This window comes from Drosophila yakuba, chromosome 2R (assembly GCF_016746365.2).
Source record: "Drosophila yakuba strain Tai18E2 chromosome 2R, Prin_Dyak_Tai18E2_2.1, whole genome shotgun sequence".
In the NCBI taxonomy this organism is placed as follows: Eukaryota; Metazoa; Arthropoda; class Insecta; order Diptera; family Drosophilidae; genus Drosophila; species Drosophila yakuba.
In genome coordinates, this window is record NC_052528.2 from 1,338,417 (window position 1) to 1,363,854 (window position 25,438).

General features: G+C 40.0%; 1 protein-coding gene and 2 long non-coding RNA genes across 5 annotated transcripts in view; 1 reads left to right on the top strand and 2 right to left on the bottom strand.

The window, feature by feature from the left end:
* The window catches only part of LOC6539310 (scavenger receptor class B member 1), a 286,125-nt gene that overhangs the window by 125,216 nt on the left and 135,471 nt on the right, over positions 1–25,438 (top strand). The window contains exons 5-6 of one of the 2 annotated variants that reach the window (XM_039372237.2): positions 24,149–24,577; positions 24,637–24,696. In XM_039372237.2, coding sequence (XP_039228171.1) covers positions 24,149–24,577; positions 24,637–24,696 — 489 coding nt within the window. Of the gene's footprint in view, positions 1–24,148; positions 24,578–24,636; positions 24,755–25,438 lie in introns of both variants that reach the window. The other variant, XM_002086163.4, reaches the window with a different exon arrangement.
* Positions 1–25,438, bottom strand: part of LOC120321025 — a 120,775-nt gene that overhangs the window by 45,336 nt on the left and 50,001 nt on the right. The window lies entirely within an intron of this gene.
* Positions 22,130–24,153, bottom strand: LOC120321026. The gene is made up of 2 exons (XR_005560583.1): positions 23,464–24,153; positions 22,130–23,397 (listed from the first exon to the last, which is right to left on the bottom strand). It is a non-coding gene; the product is annotated as an uncharacterized LOC120321026 (long non-coding RNA).

Sequence of the window (25,438 nt, forward strand, 5' to 3'; positions counted from 1 at the left end):
TTTATTCTTGTTGGATTCTTTTTATTAAAACCACAAAAATATTTGAATATTTTAGTAAGTGCAGAATCTGAAGAGTTAGTTTGAATATAGTTGCTCACTTACATATTTTTTTGTCGTGAATTCTGTTTTAGTTGTGTGCCATTTAAGTCGGGGTGCCGCTGGTGAAGGTCCATCGCTGCGGTCGCTATCACGATGAGCTCCTTGTCTCCTCACAATAGATCAATAGACCAATCAATCAATTGTAGATTTATGAAGATTATGTTGGCTTCTGGCCTAGGGACTCAGATAGCGGAAAAAATAAGGGATATAACGTCGGATGGCCTTAGTTGTTATATTGTAAACTTGTGTTCTTTATTTTTTTAATATCTAAAACGAACTGAACTTAAATTCTTACAAAAAATGAGCTTCGCAGCGGCCTCTGCCAACATGCAGAGCTAGGCAGCTCTCCTCCGTCTTTTAGACCAATACACATCCTACACCACTTTTTCTAGCATCGCAGTGGATGTAGATAGGCTTCGAAAAATCGGGACTCCTAAGGACTGGCGCTGAACATAGTTTGCGTTTCAGCTCCAAAAATGCCTGATTTCCTTCTTCACTCATTGTAAACTTTCGCCTTGTCTTTAGCAAGACGGTTAAGGGAGCAGATATTGTCGCAAAATTCTCAATAAATTTGCGATACCAGCTTGCCAATCCCAAAAAGCTTCTCAAATTTTTTAGAGTTTTGGTTAGCGGAAACTTCTTAATTGTAAACACTTTTTCTGGGTTTGTGCGTATCACGACCTCATTGATTACGTACCATAAGTACTTAACTTCTTGCACGCAGAAATTATTATTTTGGACTTTTGTTATCAGTCCCGCTAATCGAATGCAATCAGAGACCGTCTTAAGAACTCTGATATGGGAATCAAAGCTCTCAGACACTAACAGTAGATCATCAAGGTAAATGAACACTTCATTTCGTAGAGACGCTTGAATTACCTTATCCATAAGACGCGACATAGTGTGTCCGGCGTTACACAAGCCGAACGGCTTCCATTTCTGTTCCTCAGATTGGTAAAGCTCTGAAATTCCAATCTCTGGAGGCTATAAGTCGAACAGTTTCCAAATATCAACGCCTAGGTACAGGTTCTGATTTAGGTTGGGTTAGGTTAGGTTTTACCGGCCGTCGGTTATCCGACGCACTTAGACCATTAGAGGTCCATTGTGATACCGTGTATGTTTTCCCCTTTTGCCCGTAGAGGTTCGTGTGAAGTTAGCAGTTTCCCCAGCCAGAGGCGCTGATGAATTTTTGTATCCGATGTGGATCGGTGTCGCACAGGTCGGACGTGTCTATCAGGAATCTGCTTCCTAATTTAGCAAGTCTTTTCGCTTGCAGTGCTGGGCAGTGGCATAGTAGATGCTCTACCGTTTCTTCCACTTCTTCGTCCCTACAGCTACGGCAGAAATCGTTATACGAGGCATTTAGTCTTCTGGCATGGGTGCCTATCAACCAATGCCCGGTGATGACTCTCATAGCAGTGCTGAGGTCTGCTCTGGTCAACCTTAAAAGTTTTGGCGTTCTTTTTGAGCTTATTTTTGGCCATATTTGGCGTGTTAGACGACAGTGTGTGGTATTTTCCCATATGGTCTATTTGTTTACAAGTGGCTAAAGGCATACTCATGCCCTCCACCTATTGTATGAGTGGCGCGGTAGTTCCTTCTCGAGCTAGTTCATCTGCGATGGAGTTGCCTTCTATGTCCCTGTGTCCGGGTACCCATATAAGGCTGATTACGAATTGTTGTATCATCTCGTGTAAAGATGAGCGGCAATTCGATACTGTTTTTGAGTGGCTTGAGATTGAGCCAATCGATTTGATAGCTGCTTGGCTATCACTGAAAATGTTTACGTGTGAGCTTTCCGGTTTTAGTGCTTTCAAATGTTTTAGGGCCTCCCTTATTGCTGCTACTTCAGCTTGGAAGACGCTGCAATGATCGGGGAGTCTGAACGAGATGCGTAGGCCTAGCTGTTCGGAGTAAACTCCACCTCCTACTCTGTTCTGTAGTTTTGACCCGTCCGTATAGAAGCATATAGCAATCTGGGGGTCAGGTGTTCGTGAGTTCCACTCGTCCCTCTCTGGGATGATTGTGTTGAACGGTGCTTGTATGTACTCCGTTCGAGTGCAGTAGTCTGTCCTAGAGGGGACTATTTGAATGTGTTTTAGGAGACATGAGTTACTCGCTTCTCGTGGGTTCCACTTGGTATCTTTAAGCCTAATTGCCGCTACTGTAGCCTGTTCCATGCCATATAGGGTTTTCTTTTGGGTTGTGCGTAAAGCACAAGAGCCGCGGCTCTTTGCATCTTTGCTAGCATTTTTTTGCTGGATTTCTCTTTCAGAGCCGGCCACCATACTACGACCCCATACAGAAGTATTGGTCTGACGATGGCCGTATATAGCCAGTTTACTATGAAGGTTGTCATGCCTTTGAGCTCTATTGCTTTCTTGCACGTGAAGAGTGCTATTTAAGCTTTTTTGTATCTGTCAAGTATCTTTGTATCTGTTCAAGTTCCAGTTTAGTTTCCTGTCAAGTATTACGCCCAGGTACCGTGCGCTGCCAAGCCCAAGAACAACCTTACCTCAAATACATTTTTGGGCTCTGGAAATTCTTTTATGGCCTTGACCTTTTTCGGGTCGGCCTATGCATCATTATTGGGGACAATTAACCCCAATACTTAAAAAAACTTGACTTTTCTGTAGATATCCTCATGTTTGCATCTTATAAGCTCTTTAGAACCCAATCTACGTGTCTTACATGGGCATTTTCATCCTCTGAGAAGATGATTACATCGTCAACAGAAAATCGTCAATTGTCTTTTGAAAGAAGCTTGACGCATTTCTGAGTCCTCATACTTCCCTCCGTTTACTGAGAATAATGTCTTCTCACGGTCGCGTTCAGCGAGCGTGATTTGGTGATAGCCAGATTTCAGGTTGAGTGTCGTGAAGTACTTGGTTTTTCCAAGATTCCCCATTATCATTGAGAGTACATGGGGTATCTATCAGGTACCGTCCTTTCTTTAAGTTTGCGGAAGTCCAGTACCCAACGGAATTTGTTAATGCTCGATTCATCTGTCAACCGTCCGGATGGTGGCTACCACCGATGTGGCCTCATTAGGACCATCAAATGTTTTTTTCCTACTTCCGAGAATTTAAAAAAAAACATGGTGCGTCCGTGCAATCTACGTAAGTGAGATTAACAAAGATGCAAATTTGAAAATAAATTTATTTTACTTCGGAGCCCCATTAGAGCTGACCGGAAGCTAGGCAAAGCGATACGCCGGCCTGTTTTAATAGGTCTAGTCCAACGATTAATAAAACAGATTAATTATATAAACCACGGAGTCAAGGCTAGGACAATAATAAAACGAGTTTGTTAGTATAGGTTATAGAACATATATACTATTTAATGCATTATTATAGAAATGCAGAATTTATTCTTGTTGGATTCTTTTTATTAAAACCACAAAAATATTTGAATATTTTAGTAAGTGCAGAATCTGAAGAGTTAGTTTGAATATAGTTGCTCACTTACATATTTTTTTGTCGTGAATTCTTTTTTAGTTGTGTGCCATTTAAGTCGGGGTGCCGCTGGTGAAGGTCCATCGCTGCGGTCGCTATCACGATGAGCTCCTTGTCTCCTCACAATAGATCAATAGACCAATCAATCAATTGTAGATTTATGAAGATTATGTTGGCTTCTGGCCTAGGGACTCAGATAGCGGAAAAAATAAGGGATATAACGTCGGATGGCCTTAGTTGTTATATTGTAAACTTGTGTTCTTTATTTTTTTAATATCTAAAACGAACTGAACTTAAATTCTTACAAAAAATGAGCTTCGCAGCGGCCTCTGCCAACATGCAGAGCTAGGCAGCTCTCCTCCGTCTTTTAGACCAATACACATCCTACACCACTTTTTCTAGCATCGCAGTGGATGTAGATAGGCTTCGAAAAATCGGGACTCCTAAGGACTGGCGCTGAACATAGTTTGCGTTTCAGCTCCAAAAATGCCTGATTTCCTTCTTCACTCATTGTAAACTTTCGCCTTGTCTTTAGCAAGACGGTTAAGGGAGCAGATATATATCGCAAAATTCTCAATAAATTTGCGATACCAGCTTGCCAATCCCAAAAAGCTTCTCAAATTTTTTAGAGTTTTGGTTAGCGGAAACTTCTTAATTGTAAACACTTTTTCTGGGTTTGTGCGTATCACGACCTCATTGATTACGTACCATAAGTACTTAACTTCTTGCACGCAGAAATTATTATTTTGGACTTTTGTTATCAGTCCCGCTAATCGAATGCAATCAGAGACCGTCTTAAGAACTCTGATATGGGAATCAAAGCTCTCAGACACTAACAGTAGATCATCAAGGTAAATGAACACTTCATTTCGTAGAGACGCTTGAATTACCTTATCCATAAGACGCGACATAGTGTGTCCGGCGTTACACAAGCCGAACGGCTTCCATTTCTGTTCCTCAGATTGGTAAAGCTCTGAAATTCCAATCTCTGGAGGCTATAAGTCGAACAGTTTCCAAATATCAACGCCTAGGTACAGGTTCTGATTTAGGTTGGGTTAGGTTAGGTTTTACCGGCCGTCGGTTATCCGACGCACTTAGACCATTAGAGGTCCATTGTGATACCGTGTATGTTTTCCCCTTTTGCCCGTAGAGGTTCGTGTGAAGTTAGCAGTTTCCCCAGCCAGAGGCGCTGATGAATTTTTGTATCCGATGTGGATCGGTGTCGCACAGGTCGGACGTGTCTATCAGGAATCTGCTTCCTAATTTAGCAAGTCTTTTCGCTTGCAGTGCTGGGCAGTGGCATAGTAGATGCTCTACCGTTTCTTCCACTTCTTCGTCCCTACAGCTACGGCAGAAATCGTTATACGAGGCATTTAGTCTTCTGGCATGGGTGCCTATCAACCAATGCCCGGTGATGACTCTCATAGCAGTGCTGAGGTCTGCTCTGGTCAACCTTAAAAGTTTTGGCGTTCTTTTTGAGCTTATTTTTGGCCATATTTGGCGTGTTAGACGACAGTGTGTGGTATTTTCCCATATGGTCTATTTGTTTACAAGTGGCTAAAGGCATACTCATGCCCTCCACCTATTGTATGAGTGGCGCGGTAGTTCCTTCTCGAGCTAGTTCATATGCGATGGAGTTGCCTTCTATGTCCCTGTGTCCGGGTACCCATATAAGGCTGATTACGAATTGTTGTGTCATCTCGTGTAAAGATGAGCGGCAATTCGATACTGTTTTTGAGTGGCTTGAGATTGAGCCAATCGATTTGATAGCTGCTTGGCTACCACTGAAAATGTTTACGTGTGAGCTTTCCGGTTTTAGTGCTTTCAAATGTTTTAGGGCCTCCCTTATTGCTGCTACTTCAGCTTGGAAGACGCTGCAATGATCGGGGAGTCTGAACAAGATGCGTAGGCCTAGCTGTTCGGAGTAAACTCCACCTCCTACTCTGTTCTGTAGTTTTGACCCGTCCGTATAGAAGCATATAGCATTCTGGGGGTCAGGTGTTTGTGAGTTCCACTCGTCCCTCTCTGGGATGATTGTGTTGAACGGTGCTTGTATGTACTCCGTTGGAGTGCAGTAGTCTGTCCTGGAGGGGACTATTTGAAAGTGTTTTAGGAGACATGAGTTACCCGCTTCTTGTGGGTTCCACTGTTTGGTATCTTTAAGCCTAATTGCCGCTACTGTAGCCTGTTCCATGCCATGCTTCCTTTGGGGTGGTGCGTAAAGCACTGCTGATGCAGAGAGCCGCGGCTCTTTGCATCTTTGCTAGCATTTTTATGCTGGATTAGTTTAGTTTCCTGTCAAGTATTACGCCCAGGTACCGTGCGCTGCTACTGAAGGAAAGTCTTTGACTGTTGAGGATAGGTGGGACAAAGTCTGGACAAATACTTTCTAGTGAAGAGAACCAGCTCAGTATTTGAGGGGTTAATTCCTAGTTGGTTTTTTTTGGTCTAGCTGGACAAAACACGGAGTTTTTCGCTCATGAGATCGCAATGGCAACGTCGTCCGCGTAGGCTATTATCCTGCAGGGTATACTAGATTCGTTGAAAAGTATGTAACAGGCAAAAGGAAGCGTTTCCGACCACATAAAGTATATATAATATATTCTTGATCAGGATCAATAGCCGAGTCGATATGACCATGTCCGTCTGTCCGTGTGCTGTCCGTCCGTATGAACGCTGAGATCTCAGGAACTACAAAAGCTAGAAAGTTGAGACTGAGCATACAGACTCCGGAGACGCCAGTTTGTTGATTCATGTTGCTACGCCCACTCTAACTCCCACAAACCGCCCAAAACTGCAACGCCTACACTTTAAAAAAATGTTTTGATATTTTTTCATTTTTGTATTAGTCTTGTAAATTTCTATCGATTTGCCAAAAAAAACTTTTTGCCACGCATACTCTAACGCCCACAAACCGCCGAAAGCTACCACGCTAACACTTTTGAAAAATATTTTGATATTTTTTCATTTTTGTATTAGTCAGTTGTTAGTTATCTCTGCATTAGATTTATTAAAAAAAAAAATCGATTTTTTCAAACCGCAAAGGTAGACGACCCCCTTAAGGAATGATGAACTAACTAACCGCATAACTAACCAACCGCATAACTCAAGCATTATCTTAACTTCCGAGACCAGCTTCCATCAACGGCTTAAAGACGGACGGACAGACGGACATGGCCAAATCGACTCGGCTATTGATCCTAATTATTTAGACAATCGTTTTACGAATTTATGTGATGCTTTTACCAGATTCAGTTTGGGGCCTCGTGGTGTAGTGGATAGCGCAACTACCTGCTAACCACGGGGTCGTGGGTTCAAATCCCACCCATGACGAGAGCATGGCCACACAAAAACTTCCTCTCTGAAATGCTTTTCTAACTTTTTGAAAGTATTCTTCCACATAATAAATGACTATTACAACAATTTTCGGCAACTTCCACTTGCCCCAACCCCCCTTCTCACTACATGGGAGAAAAATGGGGGCACCCACATAGTACCAAGCGCACCCTGTGTTTTTCTGCGAACAGTAACAACACCCAGCAGGGCGAGCGCGTTACCAGACTGTTCGATTCTCTACCAATAACAACACAACACCGTAGACGCCAATCCCCGATGGCGCCAGGTGGCAGGCCCACCACTGGGATAAAGCCGCATCTGGCCAATCACCAGATCGGTCGAAAAACTTACAACGGTTACTGAAACTAATACGTGAAGTTTAAACATAAAAGCTCTCGTAGAAGCCCTAAGTTCCCGAGAGGAATAAAAAGGAATTTACAAAAAAAAAAAGAATGGTAGCTCTGGAAAAACTCATCGACATCAATGTTTTCGCTAATTTAAAGGACGGCGTTATAATGACATCCTTATCTAAAAAACTCCTTGAAAAATATTACATAGCAAAATACTGTTTGTGTAAAAAGTTATTTCTTTCAGTCCAATATAAACGCCTCAAAACCTCAAACGTTGGAGACGAAAGACGATTCGAATGAGCTTGAGGTGGCTATTATTGGAACTTTAGACAAATTGGTTGTTTATGTATAAGGCATAAAGTTTACAATAAAATGACGATGAACAAAAATAACAGAACTTCCTCTTCGCGTGGCTCGCGTGGCTGCAAGACTTAAATCAGAGAACCGAAATTAACACGTGCTGATGCTCTCAGTCGAGTCTCGTGCTAGTTTTAAGCAGCAATAGAATCTCATCGGGAAATCTTACTTCATTCATAATGTAAATATACAGAGTATACGACTCGGAAACGTACAGGCCTGAAGGTTTCACAAGGTCATGCTTGCGAATGTCACCTATAAAAGCAAATTTAATTGTATAAATACGTGGAAATCGTCAGCTTAATAATAACCAAAGAAAACACGAAGATAAAGCCCTTCATGCTCTTAGCCAGATTTGAATTACGGACTGGCTGTTAGCGGTACTGTGTTTACAACCAACTGTAATGGGAAAGGATGAAAGAATTCATTCGACGTGTGAAGACGTGTCTTTATCGAGCTCCGCACAAATCGGTTGTTTTGAGTGAAGTGAACGACTAATAATATAAACTAAATTGTTAGCAGGGATGGTATAAGTACCATCCCATTTACCATTTAGTATTTAGTAGTGTGTATTCAGCATTTAGTATTTTAGCATTTAGCATTAGATCAGAGAAGTAGAGATTATGTAAAGAAGAGGCCTACGGACACACTTGATTATTGGACACGAGAGAGATAACATATAAACAGAATAAAAACACAATTAAAAATCAAAAGAATTAAAATACATCTTAAACCTAAACAGTGGTAACAACTTCAGAAGTGGGATAGCAACCTTTTATGCACCCGCCTACATCAATATTTCGACGTACCCGACAATACACACGTTTTTTTTTCACAAAGTTAAAATAGCGTGCCCTACCAATTGGCCATGAATAAATCGGAGATTGCGGATTGGCTGAAGGCCAATGAAATTGAGTTCCCAACAAGCGCAACGCTTCGACAACTGCGTAAGCTTGCATTGGACGCCGGTTGCCAAAACGCTAGCGAGATTTCTGAAACCATATCAGAAGAAGAAGACACCAAACTGGAGGAAATATGCCAGGGGATCGCGAGCGCCCAGATCAATAGTACATTGGAAGAAGAAGAGGAAGCACTAGACGCTGCAATAAGGGTGGCCGAGAAGAAGAAGATACTGGCCAAGTTGATGCAGAACGACAGCAAGATGACGGATGACTTCCAAATGGCTAAGCAACTCATGGTTCCGTTCTCCGCCACTCAAAAGGAAGAAGCATTCCAATGGATTTCGGACTTCGAAAGAGTTTGCAGAGGAGTAAATGATAGTGAAATTTTTCAACTTCGCTGTGTCCGAATGCTGATGAAACCAGGAACAGATGCCGACCTGTTCTTGCGTGTTGACCGTTCGAATTCTTACGATACATTTAAAGAAAGTTTTCTCAAGACATTTGGCCATGGAAATTCAACAGCCGATATCGTATTGCTTCTGAAGGATACCATCTTTAATCCTAGCAAGAACACCGTCATGGGCTACATACTTCAAATGGAGGAAATTGCTATGCGTGCAGATATTGATGAAAAGTTAACAGTACAATTCATAATTGACGGTTTTCGAGATCGGTCATCCAATATCGCGCTATTGTACTCAGCAACCACAATTGGACAATTGAAGGAGATGGCTCGGAAATATGAAAATCTACGGAAGGTTCCCAAAACGTCGACCATTCGCACGGGAATCGCTTTCGCTGGAGAGAGAGGTCAAATACGCTGCTTTAATTGTTCGGCACATGGACACTACGCTTCATCTTGTACTGCACCAAAGCGCGAGAAAGGATCCTGTTTCCGTTGTGGATCCCTTCAGCATAGGATCAAGGATTGTCAACAGCAGCCGAAAACTAATCCGAGAGTCGTGGGAGCAACTGGTTGTTGACCAGTTGATACGAGATGAGGAGGAGAACAATACGTTTATTCCTATATTTAACCAGGTAGGAGTATATTTTTGCACTGATAAAAGACAAAATAGTAATATGACGTTCCTTTCTGCCATGTTTGATACCGGCAGCGCCATTAATTTAATCCAGCGCACAGCGATACCATTTAAAAAGTTTAATGACGTATTGAGCCCAACAGAATATTGCGGTGTTAATGGATCTCGAATAAATACATTTGGAAAAATTTTTGTTAAACTTAATTTTCAAAACATAGAAGAAGAAATATCATTTTTTGTTGTACCCGACAATTATGTAGCAACTCATGTTCTTTTAGGTCGTAAGTTCTTGAACAAATTTGGAATAAAATTAATTTTTAAAGACAAGATGAGAGGAAGAAGAGAAATTGACTTATTGAATATTGATAGTGACCCATTGAATATTGATAGTGACCCATTGAATATTGATAGTGACCCATTCAATATTGACAGTGACTTATTGAATATTGACAGTGACTTATTGAATATTGACAGTGATTTATTGAATATTGATAGTGACCCATTGCATAGATTGAAAATTGAATTGAATAGATCGAATTTGGATAGTGAACCAGTAAATAGATTCCATATTGATAGGGAACCGGTGAATATATTTGATATTGATAGTGATCCAGCGAGTAGATCAAAACATTGTAAACCCATAAATAAATTAGAAACTAGACAGAGATTTCAGAAATGTGATTTTGATAAGGATATTGAAATAGATAGAGAATATAAGAGCTTACCATATATATATAATATTGATATATTTAAGGATGATGAAGATTTTAACATTGACCCGAAGTTAAATAATAGTAATCGCAGTGAACTCATTGAAATAATAAGAATAAATTATTTAGATCTACACAACATTCCAGCGATTCAACATAGTTATGAAATGAGGCTAAGACTTAAGTCAGAAGAACCTGTTCGCTCTGTTCCGAGAAGACTTTCATATCAGGAGAAAAAGGAAGTAGATTGCAAAATTGATGAATTGTTAAGAAAAGGATTTATGCGAGAAAGTAATTCACCTTATAGTTCAGCTATTGAACTGGTTAAGAAGAAATCTGGAGAAAAACGGATGTGTGTGGATTATAGACAACTCAATAAGATAACAATCCGTGATGGATATCCATTGCCGCTCATAGATGACTGTTTAGAAAGATTAGAAGGGAATCAATATTTCACACTTTTAGATTTGAAGAGCGGATATCATCAGGTGAAAGTAGCAGAGAGTTCAGTTCAGTACACAGCGTTTGTAGCACCCTCTGGTCAATACGAATATACAAGAACGCCTTTTGGACTTATGAATGCACCAGCGGTATTTATGAGATTTATAAATTTTATTCTGCAACCATTGATACGTGAAGGAAATGTAGTAGTTTATATAGACGATATTGCTATCGGTTCTAAGACATTGAGTGAACATTTTGTAACTGTAGGAAGAGTATTAAGAATTCTGGCAGCACATAGATTAGAAATTAAAATAAGTAAATGTCAGTTTGCTTATAAAAGCATCGAATTTTTAGGATACACACTTAGTGAAAAAGGGATAAGTCCGAATCACGAACACACATCGACTATTAAACATCTTCCGATTCCAAAGGATCGCCATGGTATGCAAAAGTGTTTAGGATTATTTTCTTATTTTAGGCGATTTATTCCGGCATACTCGAAAATAGCAAAACCATTGCAAGAACTCACAAAAGCTGGCTCTAAGTATGAACTCGACGAGAACTGCATCAATATTTTTGAATATCTTCGCGAGAAATTAATTTCTTTTCCGATATTAGCTCTTTATAATCCCAACAGAGAAACAGAATTGCATTGTGACGCAAGTAGTGAAGGATTTGGTGGAATTTTATTACAAAAACAAGATGATAATAAGTTTCATCCAATAGCTTATTTTTCACAAAGAGCAACAAAATTAGAGGCAAGGTATGAAAGTTTTAAATTGGAAACATTAGCAGTAGTTTATTCATTACGAAAATTCAGAATATATCTAGAAGGAATTCCGTTTAATATAGTAACCGATTGTAATGCAGTAGTTTTATGCCTAGGAAAAGGACGCCTTAATTCTAATATTGCCAGATGGGCCTTAGAATTAGCTAACTATAATTATACCCTTAAACATCGCAGTGGAAAATACATGACCCATGTGGATACGTTAAGTAGATATCCTTCAGCCTTTAATCAAGATTTTGAATATGAACCAGTAGTGACAATACAAGAAAGTGAAAATAAGGATAAAATAGTTTCAGTAATTGACAGTGATGACATAAACCTTCAGCTTCAGATAACGCAAAATAGAGATAGTCTTATAGTAAAATTAAAAGAAAAATTAGAACATAGAGATGTAAAAAAGTTCGTTTTAAGCGATGGAATTGTTTATAGATTAGGTGAAAATGATATAGAATTATTATATGTACCAGCTGAAATGGAAAACCATGTAATCAGGAGAGTTCACGAGAATTTATGTCATTTAGGTACAGAGAAATGTATAAAAGAAATAATGAGACACTATTGGTTTCCGGATATGAAGTCTAAGATAGAATCGTTTATTGGAAATTGTTTAAAGTGTATTATGTTTACAGTACCCACACATGCTAATAATCGAACATTGCACAATATACCAAAACGACCAATTCCTTTTGACACATTACATGTGGATCACTTTGGACCACTGCCCTCCGTTATTTCGCAAAAGAAACATCTATTAGTTATCATCGACGGATTTACTAAATTTGTTAAATTGTTCCCTGTGAACACAACGAGTACAAAAGAAGTCAAAACTTGTTTTTCAAAATATTTTCAATATTATAGTCACCCACGTAGAATTATTAGTGATAGAGGGACATGTTTTACGTCCTTGGAGTTTGCAAAATATTTGTTAGAAAATAATATTGAACACGTGAAAGTAGCAACTGCATCACCTCAAGCAAACGGTCAGGTGGAGAGAGTTAATAGAACAGTGAAAGCGATGTTAGCTAAGATAACTGAACCAATTTAGCATGAAGATTGGAGTAAGCTTCTTGTAAAGGCAGAATATGCCATCAATAATTCAGTACATTCAACAACGAAAGAATTACCTTCAGTATTATTATTTGGAGTTCAACAGAGAGGTTGTAATATTGATGCATTAACGGAATATTTAGATGATAGAACTGATATGGCACAATGCGATTTAGAAAACGTTCGTAAGAACTCCTTAAATAAAATAGAACAGTGTCAGCGAAGAAGCGAAGAACATTTTCAGAAAAATCATAAGAGCCACGTAGAATTTTTAGAAGGCGATTTTGTTGGCCACAATCGGCACAAATAAGAAATTTTTACCTAAATATAAGGGCCCATACGTCATTAAACGAATTTTACCAAATGATAGATACGTTTTAACAGACATAGAAAATTGCCAAATTAGTCAAATTCCGTATGGAGGAATAGTAGAGGCATGTCGGTTAAGAAAATGGGCAGATTGGCGTAACCAGTGCGGAAATATCTCCTAATTTGTAGAATAATATCTTAACTTATTTTCTCTCTTTATATACCTTATACTGTACATATTTTCATTTTTTTATTATTATTATTTCTCTTTTACTTATATTCTATTCAAATTTTAATATATATTTAACTAAACTTTAATATTTAGGTAGCCAAAACTTCAAGACATGTAAATAATTAAAATCAACAATGTACATATTGTAAATAATTGAAATCGACGATCGAGGACGATCTAATTGTCAGGATGGCCGAGCTGTTAGCAGGGATGGTATAAGTACCATCCCATTTACCATTTAGTATTTAGTAGTGTGTATTCAGCATTTAGTATTTTAGCATTTAGCATTAGATCAGAGAAGTAGAGATTATGTAAAGAAGAGGTCTACGGACACACTTGATTATTGGACACGAGAAAGATAACATATAAACAGAATAAAAACACAATTAAAAATCAAAAGAATTAAAATACATCTTAAACCTAAACAGTGGTAACAAAATAAATAATCCGAAAGCGAATGAGCCGCTCTATGCGATGCAAGATCGCTAAAATAAATATAGTGTTTCTTTATCTTAAATAATAGAACTATATGAGTCAGAACGACACTGGCGCTCAGAGTCAGCGAGAGCAGGACGAACGCCGGCTCTCAATTCAACACGACAACGCGTACTTCTCATACGTCTCCCCGACAACTGCAAACGCAGACATCGAGCGGTCAATAACCCATAGCCCAAGGAACCTTCTTCTACAAACAAATCAAGAAAGAGCACGCTCTTGCTCTCCCGCTCTTTTAGCTCCGACAGAAGCCCCGCCACCCTCAACAACAACAGCTGGAGCAATACCAACAGCCCGCTCTATCTCGTCGTCGGCTGCACCCGCTCACGCTCTTATTGAGTCTGCGAATGCAAAACCGCAAGCAACAAACGGTACTGCTACACTACCAGCAAAACGAAACGAAAACGTAAACAAAAAGCTGGGTCGACCTGACAGACTGGAATGGACCGCTACATTACAATAAAGCGAAAGCTTAGCCCGGAAAATTCAGATTCAGAAAACAAGCCGAAAAATACACGCGACAATCTTACCCTGATCAACAATTTAGCCCCTGCAAATACCAACAGATTCGCTATGCTGGCAGATACTGCTGAGGACGTGCCGCTGGGATCCGTTGATACCGAACCGAAGAAAACAAAGCCTCCTCCAATATACATCCGCGAGAAGAGCACAAGCGGTCTGATAAAAATACTTTGATCGAGTTCATTGAAAAAGATAGCTTTCATATTATTCCCCTTGTAAGAGGTACTATCGAAGATATCAAACTTCAAACAAAAACGGAGGACAACTACAGAAAAGACACAAAATACCTTACCGCACAAAAAACAGGCTTTTACACCTACCAGCTTAAAAGCAGCAAGGGCCTACAAGTAGTACTGAAGGGCATTGAGTCTGATGTTACGCCCGAAGAGATAACTCAGACTTAAAGGAAAAGGGGCTTTGCGCCAAAAGCGTGTTCAATATCAAAAACAGGAACAGGCAGCCGCAACCACTCTTCAAGATACAGCTTGTACCAGAAAACCAAAATCTTAAAAAAAACGAGGTTCACCCAATTTACAAACTCAACCTCTTTCTGCACCGTAGGATCACGGTAGAAGAGTACAAACTGCCAAGAATACGGCCACACGAGATCGTATAGCACACTTCGCCCGGTGTGCGTAGTCTGTGGAGATCTCCACGACTCCACACACTGTCAAACTAATAAAGAAAATGCCAGCGAGAAAAAGTGCAATAACTGTGGGGGCAATCACACAGCAAACTACAGAGGCTGTCCAATCTACAAAGAGCTAAAAAGCCGTCTTCACAAAAGAATGAACACGGCGCGGGCACACTAAGATACAGATACGCTGACACCATCAGAAACAAACACAGAAGTATTTTTTTCGAAAGCAACAAGCTCCGCTCTATGGCCTATTCCCACCACTAACAAGATAACAATAATAACAAGATAACAATTAAAACCGCCTCCAACCCAAAACACACAACAAAACTATAGCACAACTGAACAGCAATAAACAAAAACTGAAGCCATGATGGAAGCCTTACAACAGAGCATGATGGAGTTTATGACATTCATGAGGACCACCATTCTAGACATGATGCGTAACCAAAACCTTTTGATACAAATGCTTGTAGCCCAACAATCAAAATAAACAATGACTACCTTACGCATAGCTACTTGGAACGCCAATGGCGTTTTACAGCGCAAACTTGAGCTAGGTCAATTCCTACATGAGAAGCATATCGACGTAATGCTTCTTTCGGAAACTCATCTCACAATCAAGTACAATTTTCAAATGAAAGACTACCACTTCTATGGTACAAATCACCCCGACGGAAAAGCACACGGTGGGACCGCCATACTCTTAAGGAACCGTATGAAGCACCACTTTTACAAAGAGTTTGCTGAAAATCATCTTCAGGCCACATCCATCAACATACACACTAGCGGACGTAAACTGCCCTCCCCGTTTCACAGTATTGAAAGATCCATTCCTGGATTTCTTCCAAGCACTAGGGCCACACTTCATTGCAGCAGGCGAATAGAATGCTAAACATTCTCACTGGGGAACGGAGTCCTAAATACTGGCCATCAGACCTGAATAAGCTGCCTGACCTAACCGACTTCGCAGTTACGAAAAATAATTCCCGCAGTTTGGTTAAAGCTGAATGTTTGCCATATCTGTCATCTGATCACTCGCCTATACTAATTCATCTCCGCCGGTACGCAGAAATCGTGAAACCACCATATAGATTCACCCAAACCTCAATACTGAATCTGATATAGAGAGTTGCGCGAGTACATTGCAATCCATCCTTACTGCAGCGGCTCTTACTGCAACACCAAAAACCAAAATCATTACAATTAACTAGAATAAGACCAACGTACAAATCAAGCAACTCGTCCACACGTCCAACAGGAGAAAGACGACCACTGACTGAAACCGTTTTGCCGATAAGGAATTCCGCAGGCGGCTGGGCCCGTAGTGACGCAGACAGAGCCACCACATTTGCCTCACACCTACAAAATGTATTCACGCCAAATCAGTCTACTAATACATTTCCGCTACCATCCTCACCCGTAAACTGCTACCAGCCACACATCTCAATTGTGTTTCGTCCAAAAGAAGTCATTAAAATAATCAAATACAATCTCAGCCCGAAAAAATCCGCCGGCTGCGACCTTATAACACCGGAAATGGTCATCCAGCTGCCACACTCTGCAGTTCGCTACATAACCAAGCTCTTTAATGTCATCACCAAACTTGGTTACTTTCCACAACGATGGAAAAGGTCGATTATCATAATGATTCCAAAGCCTGGTAAGGACCACACAGTCCCTTCATCTTACAGACCAATAAGTCTACTCTCATACATTTCGAAACTTTTCGAAAAATGCCTGCTGATCCGACTTAATCTACATCTGAGATACCACAACATAATCCCAGCCCATCAATTTGGATTCCGCGAAAGCCACGGAACCATTGAACAGGTGAATCGTATTACAACGGAAATAAGAACTGCATTTGAACATCGCGAATACTGTACAGCAGTATTTTTAGACGTATCCCAAGCATTCGACAGAGTCTGGCTCGACGGCTTAATGTTTAAAATTAAAACTGCCCTAGCCGAAAGCACACACAAACTTCTAAAGTCTTACCTCTATGACAGAAAGTTTGCAGTGCGGTGCAACACTGCCACTTCCACTGATCATACAATTCAGGCTGCAGTCCCCCAAGGCAGCGTTCTTGGGCCAATCTTATACCTATCTATCTATACAGCCGACATCCCTACAAATAGTCGCTTAACGGTATCCACATTTGCTGACGATACAGCTATCCTAAGCCGTTCAAGGTCCCCTATCCAAGCTACAGCACAGCTGGCAATGCACCACGTTGAGAAGTGGCTCTCTGACTGGCGAATAAAAGTAAACGAGCAAAAATGCAAGCACGTGACGTTTAAGCTTAACAGACAAGACTGCTCACCGCTCTTGTTAAACAACATACCACTCCCGAAAGCAGATGAGGTAGTTTACCTAGGAGTACACCTTGACAGAAGACTCACATGGCGCAGGCACATTGAACCCAAAAAAACCCAACTTAAACACAAAGCCAACAACTTACACTGGCTTATCAATTCTGGTTCTCCGCTCAGCCTAGATCACAAGGTCTTACTCTACAATTCTATATTGAAACCTATCTGTTACCAATGCAATCACGGAAGTTAAGGAAAAATACTATAGCAAGCTGTACACGCACCCCAACCACCTAGCGAGATGTCTAATCCAGCTCAGCAGCCGTTCCCGTGTCCGGCGAAAGGACCTACCAACCCAGCGAATAAATTATTAGGGCCGTTTAACCATAGAACAGTTGTAAAATTAATACAACGGTTAAAAAATACATGTTATAGTTAAGATTTTTAAACTTATTGTTAGTTCTTATACAAGAAGATTCAATAAATAAAAGCAAAGTAATAAAAAAAAAAAAAAAAGTTTGAATATAGTTGCTCACTCACATATTTTTTTGTCGTGAATTCTATTTTAGTTGTGTGCCATTTAAGTCAGGGTGCCGCTGGTGAAGGTCCATCGCTGCGGTCGCTATCACGATGAGCTCCTTGTCTCCTCACAATAGTGGGGTATGTGATCCAATCAATCAATTGTAGATTTATGAAGATTATGTTGGCTTCTGGCCTAGGGACTCAGATAGCGGAAAAAATAAGGGATATAACGTCGGATGGCCGGAGTTGTTATTGTTCACACTATAAACTGATGCCTTTTATTCATTCTTACATAGGTTCTTATCATCTAATTATAGAATGCAGCGCTTGTAAGACGCTGCAGTCTGCGTTGGTCAATGCAGATGAGATTTATCTTAAATCTATGTTTGTGGCCTATGACCGCGCTAATCACCTCCCGCGTGATCATATCTCTTGACACTTCGACAATAGACCACTGCAATCGTATTTATCTGTAGTTGCCACATTTAGTTTGTCCCGTGCCATGTTTATTGCAGCCCATAAATAGAACATATTTATAGTTTGTCTACTTATCATATCTGTAAAATCCCAAATAAGAAGACTTTACTCGTTGAGTTTTTGTAAGAAACTGATTTTATTTGGAGATACCACCTAGCACGGTGGTACGTTCGGAACGAAAACATCCAAAGTGACTTAAATATCCCACCAGTTATCAATGCAATTACGGAACTAGTGAAAAATACCATAGCAAGCTTTAATCGCACCCCAACCACCTAGCGAGAGGTTTAACCCAGCTCAGCATCCGTTCCCGTCTCCGGCGAAAAGACCTACCAACCCATCGAAGAAATTTTTAGGGCCGTCTAATCATAGAACAGATGGAAAAATAATACAACTGTTCAGAACTTTTAAACTTATTGTTAGTTCACATACAAGAAGATTTAATAAATAAAAGCAAGGTAAGCATTGTAAAGTTAATCTTGCAGCTAAAGGTAGCAAAAATAATTAACTATTAGTCCCCCTCTATGGTATGGAAGAGAGTATAAATTTAAAAAAGCAAAAAAAAAACACAACAATATTTTATTCTTTACAATAAAACAAGAGAGAACGCTATAGTCGAGTTCCCCGACTATCTGATACCCGTTACTCAGCTAGTGGAAGTGCAAAGGAGAGCCTTCAACACTGACAGTTTTTGGCGGTTTGTGGGCATGGCAAAAATATTTTTGGCAAATCAATAAAAATCAACAAAACTAATACATAAATGAAAAAATATCAAGACATTTTTTAAAAGTGTGGGCGTGGCAGTTTTGAGCGGTTTGTGGGCGTTAGAGTGGGCGTGATAACATGAATCAACAAACTTGCGCTGCCTCTATGTCCTTTCTAGCTTTCTAGCTTTAGTAGTTCCTGAGATCTCGACGTTCATACGGAAATACAGACGGACAGACGGATGGACGGACGGACGGACGGAAGGACAGACGGACAATGCCAGATCGACTCGGCTATTGATCCTGATCAAGAATATATATACTTTATAGGGTCGGAAACGCTTTCTTCTGCCTGTTACATTCTTTTCAACGAATCTAGTATACCCTTTTACTCTACGAGTAACAGGTATAACAAAGACCTTTTAGTCCAAAGGCTGCTTTATTGTAAGGCATGCTTGAGGCATTTCATCAGCAAGTAAAAAAAAGGGCTGGCAAATGCAGTAAATGAAATTATTTTGAAATAAGGAAGCCAATTTTAAGTGAAAGGAAATTTTTAAAATTAAAGGGCTCCAAAAATATTTCATTGCTAATCATAATCATTTGGGCTCCGTTCTTATTTGTGTAATGTAAAGAACTGATTTCTTGGTTTTTGCTTGCTACGGATTGCAACGGCTAGCTCAACAAGTTTGTTTGTTCGTCCCACCAATTTTATGATTTGTGTGATTGCCCGACCAAAGACAAGACAAAGTTTCTGATTAATATAGCCTTTATTTAGTACCACTTCGATAATAGGGATTCCTGCGATCCTCGCCTTCGGATGCGCGTCGTCGCTCCTTCTTCGGTGGTCCCGTGTCGCTCTCGACGGCGTATCCATGCCGGCTCGACTGGGGCTTAGGATGTTATGGGGACAGGGAGTATCGTCCGTGAGATAAGCTAGCTCTTCTCCCCGAAGCACCTTTGCCGACCAAAGACTCCACCGTCCCTTTCTGACCACGCTAGGTCCTTGTGATCGCATGTCCTTCGCTTGTAGATTTCCTCCTTGGATGCCCAGCTCTCTCGGATACAGGGTCCAACTCATGTCGCGTTAGCTCACGGTCTCTCCGCTTTGCCGGGGTCCAGAGTCCATTATTTATCGTTTGACCTGACCGTCCTTGACTCCTCTCGCATTCCAGCCATCTTCGCTGTTGCTAGGCCAATCTCCTGCACCCGGATTTGTAGGGAGTTTTAAGACTCCTCACAGTAAATGAACCGAAAGTCATAAATTTATATTTTATCTTTTGTAATCTAATAGGCGACATGGGTGCAGTCCCGAAAACATGTAATCTAAGTGCACACCACATAAGTCCGATTGCGCCTAAATAAAATTAGTTTCATACTCAACAAATGAAGGTTTTTTATTTGGATCTTTCATTTTGGTCTATTGCGCCTTTGATCAACTCAGCAGATACACGTTTACAAAATTACATTTTGTAACGAACGGTTTTTTTTTGGTCTGCTCGCTCCAGAAAACGTGCGGCTAGCTCAGTAGAGTTTGTGCGTTCGTCCCAATAAATTTATAGAATAACGTGATCAGCCGGTTACCAGTAATAACACTGGCAGTTTCGTTCTTGGGTCTTTATTCGTGCTTGGACTTACAAAGAAATCTGATTATCCGGCCTTTGTGCTGGATGGATTGTTCACCGGCCTCGTTCCGCTGTCTCGCCGCTCCTGTCGTCCTGAGTGGCGCGGACCTTCGTTGCAGGGCGCTCGTCCCTTGGGGTGAGAGTTATTGTCTTACGCAGACTCACGGCAGCTAGCGGCTGTGATTCCCAAGGCAAACGCCTGTGGAACAGCAACGCGTCAACCCCACGTCTGGTTCCGACTGGTGGCGCCGGTATCACGCCTGCTTGGATCGCACGGACACACCTAGGCGATCGCCTGGTTCAAGTTCGCGGCCTCTTACAGACCTACAGACCTTTCCTTAGTTAGGCTTCGCCTGTTGGATGCCTCTGGGCTACGCGTGCTTAGTCGTACTGGACCTCAGCTACCTGCGTCTATGGCTCACAGTTATGGGGCAATGCCAGGAACAGCAATATAGACAACAAACAGCGAGCACAATCAATGATTCTGAGAACCATCACTGGGGCACGGTGGTACGTTCGGAACGAAAACATCCAAAGTGACTTAAATATCCCACCAGTTATCAATTCAATTACGGAACTGAAGGAAAAATACCATAGCAAGCTTTACCCGCACCCCAACCACCTAGCGAGAGGTTTAACCCAGCTCAGCATCCGTTCCCGTCTCCGGCGAAAAGACCTACCAACCCATCGAAGAAATTTTTAGGGCCGTCTAATCATAGAACAGATGGAAAAATAATACAACTGTTCAGAACTTTTAAACTTATTGTTAGTTCACATACAAGAAGATTTAATAAATAAAAGCAAGGTATAAGAAAATAAATTTTACAACATGAACAATGAGTTAATCAATGACGTACCATTTTGTATCACGGAAATGCAAAAAAATTTTAATTAACAATGCAGCAATAACAAGACACCAATTATTCACACAAGATTAAAACAATTGAACTGCTGCAGCAATTGTATTGTCAAACATTTGTCTGCCTCTATTTAAAAATAAACAACGCTTGGGCGATATATATCTGGGAACTCCTGCGTGGGTTTATGCTTTAAATAAAGATGTGGTCGTATGATATATATTAAAAAATAAGGAAAGTTGTGCGGTGAAAAATTCCCGGACTTAATATCTTTTCCCATGCTGGGGAGCATATAACTACTGTTATGTGAATTTCGTGTTAGCTATATAAGCTTGGACAATGAAATAAGAACTTTGATACAACTTTGCCGTTTTTCCCTCTATGGTAAGGGAGAGGCCAGCTCCTTTAAGTATTGTAAAGTTAATCTGGCAGCTAAAGGTAGCAAAAATAATTAACTATTAGTCCCCCTCTATGGTATGGAAGAGAGTATAAATTTATTTAAATTTAAATTTTAATTTAAGCACAACAATATTTTATTCTTTACAATAAAACAAGAGAGAACACTATAGTCGAGTTCCCCGACTATCTGATACCCGTTACTCAGCTAGTGGAAGTGCAAAGGAGAGCCTTCAACACTGACAGTTTTTGGCGGTTTGGGGCATGGCGTCTATATCTTCGGAGTCTTAGCCCTTAATCTCAACTTTCTACCTTTTATAGTTCCTGAGATCTCGACGTTCATACGGACGGACAGACGGACATGGCCAGGTCGACTCGGCTATTTATCCTGATCAAGATATATATACTTTATATGTTCGGAAACGTTTCCATCTGTCTGTTACATACTTTTCAACGAATCTAGTATACCCCTTTACTCTACGAGTAACGGGTATGAAAAGATATTTGTATATAAAAAAAAAAAACAATCATTCTACATCAAACCACATTCAGAGCGCCATTTGGAAAGGAGAGTGTTTTTGGAATTGCCCACAAGTTTTGGATATTAAGTACATAACATCTTTCAATATCTTTAAGACTTTAAGTTCTAGCATCTTTAAAAAGTGATCGTTTTATTGACTTGCTATGTGTATGTTGTTTCAAATTTTATTTAACCGTAGGTTTCAAGTTTAGCTACTTATGCATTTGTGCATCCAATGTTAGAACGGAATTCATAAGTAGAATAAGGAAGAGAAGCGCACGATATCCTTATCATGCATATCCTTATCATGCTGAACCTTTTTGGTTTTACAAAGTGTTATTGGCGAAAAATTCCAAGACAATCAGCATAAGTGAAACGATGGTAGAACTTATTTCTCATCAGTTTTAAAGTTTGTTCAGGAAAGTTGTGTGTGTACTTTGTACATGCCAAAGTATTTTCCTGGGCACAGGAGAGTTTTATATGTGAACATTATATATTATTATTATATATGTATTTATATTACAGTACAGGACAATATTAAATTGTAAGAATACCAATTTTTCGGGTCGCAAAGTCTGGAAACACCAAGATCTTCAGCGCAGCAAGATCTTTTTTATGGGTTGATATGAGTGTTCGAGGTGCACTCAGAACTGAGAAAGCTTAATCATAGCCACCTCGACTTATCTTTTGATAAGGGTGACATTGTCGGTTGGAGTTTTGGAGATTGCCGAGTAAGATGGGACGTATCAACAAAGGATATAACATGCAGAATCCATGCAGATGGAGTTTATTTGGGATCACAGAGAAGTTGTTGTCGGTTTCAATTCGCTGATTTGGGGACATACCTGACATAGAGAAAACATGGGATGGGGCTTGTAGCGCAGCGCTCTCAGACAGCGTTGATCAAGTAATAATTGTGAGTGATTTCGGTTGGGTCTATTAGTTTTAACGTAAATTCTTAGTCAGTTATGACGTCTTATATTAACCAGGGCGTCCTGGTTATTAAGGGCTTGTTTAAGCTCCCAAACTAACTGTTATTGCGCGGTCAAGCCTCAACATTCTCAGGTTTTATATGACATACATATGTATATGCATAACATATGCATAAAATTATAAATAAAATTATAGCTAGTGCACTCCTTTTTTTCGATGTTTCTGTTGCCTTTCGCTTCGTGGCCGTCTTCTTTGGTACCTTTCTGATTTTATTGGGTCTTCAGTTGACAGATGATGGCGGTGAGTCACCAGTAAGATGCCCGGACCTGGCAAAATAAAACAGGTGACGATAAAAGGACCGTCAAAATTAGCAGTCATTATGGAAGAAAAACCTTTGGCGACCATAAGTGATAGTTGTAATCATTCCTGACATCAAATCCTGCTAACATACTATCCAGCATGTTGGGAATCACCAGCTATTGATTAATTCCACGTGTGCCAGCTAATTCAATCTGAGTGCTTCATAACTTCTTTAGCTCCAAGATCTATCTGCCCGCTATTATAGTATGATACCATGAACATCTTCCGGCTTTCGTCGGCAACACCCGAAAGTCAGATCATCACCACAATTTCCGAACACAAAAATTTAGGAGAGGATTAGTACGATCGTTCCTGCTTAGAGATGTCTGTTGTTTTCCAATGACTTTCCTTTCAGAACTTCGGCAAACAGGCCGAAGCATGATCAGTATGCTCGTTTCTCTTTTTCCGTGCCAAATCGATGCTGGACTTCCTGTTTTCCTGCCAATGTTCGAGATAATCTAATGGTTTGAAACTTAATCTACTGCTATCGGGTATCAAACTATTTTAAGCAATACTTTTTTTTATCGAGCACACGCTGCCTTTTAAATGCTTAATATATATAATTTAAATTTTAAAAAAAGTTTTTAGACCAATGGGGTAACTTATGTTGCCTTTTTGAAAGATATTTTAATTCATGCCGGATTATTTATAACTTTATTTAAAGTGTTTCATTAATTATAGTCAGAGACTATTATTTATATATGATTGTCTTTTTAGGCAATATCACACCTTACTGCCAACCAGCCGTTCTTAGTTAGAATGGCTCTAAAGACATTGCTAATGAGTACAAAGTCGGAGCCCATAGTTCGAACCACAGCCAAAGAATTCATGTTTGGCTATCCCTCGGCCTTGGCCACTCTCGGCAACACCTTTCTTCCAAATTGGATTTCCTTTGAGAAGGTTGGGCTTATCGATCGCATGTACGACTTCTCAACGGATTTTGAGACATTCTACACAGGTGTGCCCAATCCAGCGCTTTCGGGATTATATGCATCGTATCGGGGCGAGACAACGCTTCCTCAGTGGGACGGTGACCATTGCAGCAACATAGAGTACGCATCTGATGGTACAAAGTTCAAAAGCTTCATTCAGTCAAACGAGACCGTAAAGTTTTTCCGAAAAAGTATGTGTAGACCGATTAATTTGGTAAGTGTTTAAAAAAAAAATGGGGACTTAGACTTAAACTAAATTATTTTGTCTTTTAGTACCGGGTGGGCAAAGAGAAAACCTATGGCAGCCTTAAAGGATATAATTATGTATTTGAGGATAACGCCTTTGATAATGGGGCAACTAATGAGGCAAACAAATGTTTTTGTAGAAAAGGTAAGTATATAAGGAGCTCTTCATAATACTAACACTTAAGTCTTTTAACAACGTTGGGTGTTAAGACCAAGTGGTCTGGTATTCGCAGATTATGAAGCATATTGCACATTGCCACACAATATTATGTGCCATGCATATATTTTTTACTGATTCAAACTAATATATTAAGAACATTAAAATATTATGTGAACGTCGAGATCTCTGAAACTATAGAAGCCAGTAAATTGCGATAGTGGATTCTGAATTAAATAGTTCACATTATGCCTACAAGTCGTCACGCCAATACTTTTGAAAAATGATTTAATTTTTGTAATGTTATTATTTGTCTTGCCAATTTGTATTACTAATTTTTTTAACCAACTTTTAATCTGAACAAGAAAAATTAGTACTGCGAAACACCGACCGATCGTTTTATGATCAAGTGACAGATCAGCTTTTGTGTGGAATATGTCGACTAAAACCGAGGAACTTTACGATTCCTTTCCACTTTTGAGATGTGATTAATTTTATTCTTATTAAAGAATGAATATCAGTCGTTGTCATTATTTTTGTCTGTTACCTTAGTAAGTTGGCATTTACATAAATAATTTCAATTTTAATTTCTTTTGTTTTTGCTGCTACGCTATACGACAGATGTGTGCCACAAGCGTGCGTACTCATTTGTAGTGGTTATGAAATTTATAG